At 25.4% G+C, this 3060-nt stretch overlaps 1 protein-coding gene across 1 annotated transcript; it reads left to right on the top strand.

The window, feature by feature from the left end:
- Nucleotides 1-1451: 1451 nt before the first annotated feature.
- On the top strand, nucleotides 1452-2185 carry Phum_PHUM478270 (uncharacterized protein; the record flags this gene model as incomplete). Its single annotated transcript, XM_002430379.1, has 3 exons — nucleotides 1452-1463; nucleotides 1660-1799; nucleotides 2080-2185. 3 exons carry the CDS (start codon nucleotides 1452-1454, stop codon nucleotides 2183-2185), a joined length of 258 nt encoding a protein of 85 aa, XP_002430424.1.
- Nucleotides 2186-3060: the final 875 nt, after the last annotated feature.

Here is a 3060-nt window from a genome sequence, read left to right as displayed (position 1 = left end):
AGCGATTGTTGTTATTGTAGAAAATTTTCTCATAATTTTAAATAAAATTTTTTTTTTTGTAATTTAAATGTAGAGTAAAAAAAAAAAAAGAAAAATTCTGAACGCGCACGTTACAATTTCTCTACAATTAACGATATGATAATAGTAATAATAATGATGATAATAATAATGATAATTATCGTTACGACTTTGCGGTTTTTCGTCTCAAAATTCGTGTTACGATTCGCACAAAACAAAAAATGATTTTGCCCATCAAAAAGAAAATTATAAAAGAAAAATATATATAAATTTTTAGAAAGTTTTTATTTAACAATATTTCTAGACTTTTCTGCGAATAAAAATTCAATTATTGCCAACAACAACAACAAAAAAAAAGGAAAACCAGTTTAGAAAAATGTTTTTTCTTTTTTTTTTTTTTCCTCTTCAAGAATTTCATACGTAGCAAAAAAAAAAAAAAAAAAAAATTCAGACAAAAAATCTACTTTCAATTTTATTAATATTATTATTAAATGACGCAAAAGGCCTTAATCTGTAATAATAATAATAATAATAATAATAATAATAATAATGATAATGATAAATAATAATAATAAATGTCTCAAAATTGCATAATTTCTAGTCATTTGTTACAATTTTAAAATCAATAAAATATACGAACATATGGAGAGTAGAGTGTAGGTACAGAATAGAATTTTTCATAACACACAAACAGGATGAGAAAGAGAAAAAGAAAGAGAGAGAGAAAGAAAGAGAGAAAAGGTTGATTTAATTTTTTTTTTTATTTACAGGATTTTTTCAAAAATGAAATATTCACTTGCGATTCTCGTTTTCTTGGTCGGAGCAACTTCCGCCTTATTTATAGAAACGTATCCGGCTCAAACTTTGTCATTTGCCATACAACCACCACCGCTGACTGCTGATACCTTTTTGCCAACTTATCATCACGTAATTATATAATTTTATTTAAATATATATATATATATATATATACTTTCTACTTTCAATGATTTTAGCAAAAAATAAAAAAAAATATAAAAAAAAATTACAACAAGATAGATTCATACTGACATTTAATAACCTTCGTAATAAATTTGATTAACTTAAAGTTAAGAAAAATAATAATAATATTATTATTATTATAATTTCAAGTAATAAATTTATATTTTTTATTCCTATTTCATCAATGAGGAAGCCGTATTAAATTTAATAAATAAATTTATCGCTAAGATCTCGAACGTGATTTGATTGATTTAAAGGGGAAAAAAAATTAACCTTTTTTTTTCATATTTAACAACGAGACACGTGACACATACAATTTAAAAAACCAACATGAGTATCGAGTTTAAAAAAAAGTAACAAACGAGAAAAAGAAAGAAGAAAATCATTCGGGAACGAAAACGTTTCAAGGAAAATACGACAAACATAACAAATAAAAAATTCAAGGCGAAACAATGCGTGGTGTCGTTTGTTGTTTTTTTTTTTTTTTTAGCCAAGCCTTAGCCCTTTTTAGTAGCCTTCTATTTTAAAAACCGGTTAAAAAGTAGATAAAAATCACATTAAAAAAAAAAAAAATAGTGCAAAACGAATCGCGTACGAATGTAAATTAGGTGTTAACAAAAAAAACAAAAAAATTTTAAGGAAAAAAAAAACATTTTACAGGAGCCAATACACACGAACAAAGGTCTCGCCCACAAAGATGTTGTTCTTAACGCCGAACACGAAGCCAGGCTCCCACAAGAATTGCTCAATCCATTTTATAAAAATCCAAGAATTGCCGAAGCCTTGGCTAAGGAAAGTTGGTATGTATATAACTAAATCTCCATCACCGAATCGTGAAAAATTTTTTAACTTAAATGTCCTAGACTGTCCCATAAAATAAACAAAAAAAAAAAAAAAAAAAAGTTGCGGTTCCAACCCTGTTGGGGATCGGTCGACCTTATTTTTTTTTTTTTTTTATTATTTATCCCGAGGGTATCGTCCTAATTTATTCCTTTTAATAAAAAAAAAAGAAAGGAGTTTGATTTTTCTTTTTTGTTAACTTTACAAACAACAATAAAAATATTTTTTTCCCGTTTTCAGGTTCGGTCCAGGAGAAGAACATGTAGCAAATAGGGAAGCTGAAAAAATACCAAGATTGGAAGTTATTAAATTGTTGAAACAAGCCGGACTTGCACGCAGGAGATAAAAAGCCATTAAAAAAAAATTTTTTTTAAAAAAAAAAAAAGTTCTCGAAAAACCTAGAAAAACATAGAAAAAAACAAAATGTGGGTACAAACGAAATAAACTTTTTTATTCACCCCCCCCCCCACACCCCGCCTTCTCATCTCACCCCGATTCAATTAATAATTTTTTTTTTTTCGAAAGCAAAAAAAGTGATCGAATGTTATATATTGATTTTGTGACGTCATAATTATTATTGTTTCATATTTGTTATATTGTTTATAAGATTTTTTTATATGTAAGGGAGAAGAAATGGGAAGGCAGAGGAAAATCAGGTACCAAAAAAAAAAAAAAAAAATGTAAAAAGGTTTTTTTTTTATGAAAAAAATTTGCCATGATTTTAAAAATTAATTATTTAAAAACAAACAAACAAACAAACAAAAGAAACGAATATTAAAAAACACAATGGCAAAAAAAAATTTTGATTTGATGGGTTTTCATAACAAACAAGAAAACGTTTAAGAAGTTAAACAAACGAAAAAAAGGGTTTTATCCATTTCCGGATTTAAAAAGAAAAAAAACCTGATTTTCGGCTTTTATAAAAAAAAACCTTTAAAACAATCGAATAATAATAATTTTTTTTTGTTTCTATTAGACTAAAAAAAAAAAAAAGGAAAAAAAATTGTAAATATATAAAAATAAGTATAAAAAAATTTTTTTTTTTCAAATGTATAACGAAACGAGTGATGACCCCAAAAGTACACGTAAATAATAAATTCATAATTTTATTATCATAACTGATAAGAATTACGTAACATGATAAACGGCGGTTATGTTTTTCTCAAAACAATAATGTATTGATAATACATAAAACAAAAAAAAAAAAAAAACTATTAATTT

This window comes from Pediculus humanus, genomic scaffold, assembly GCF_000006295.1.
Source record: "Pediculus humanus corporis 1103172108255 genomic scaffold, whole genome shotgun sequence".
Taxonomy (NCBI): Eukaryota; Metazoa; Arthropoda; class Insecta; order Psocodea; family Pediculidae; genus Pediculus; species Pediculus humanus.
The sequence above is the reverse complement of the archived record's forward strand: the minus strand, read 5'-3'. Positions and strand labels throughout refer to the sequence as shown.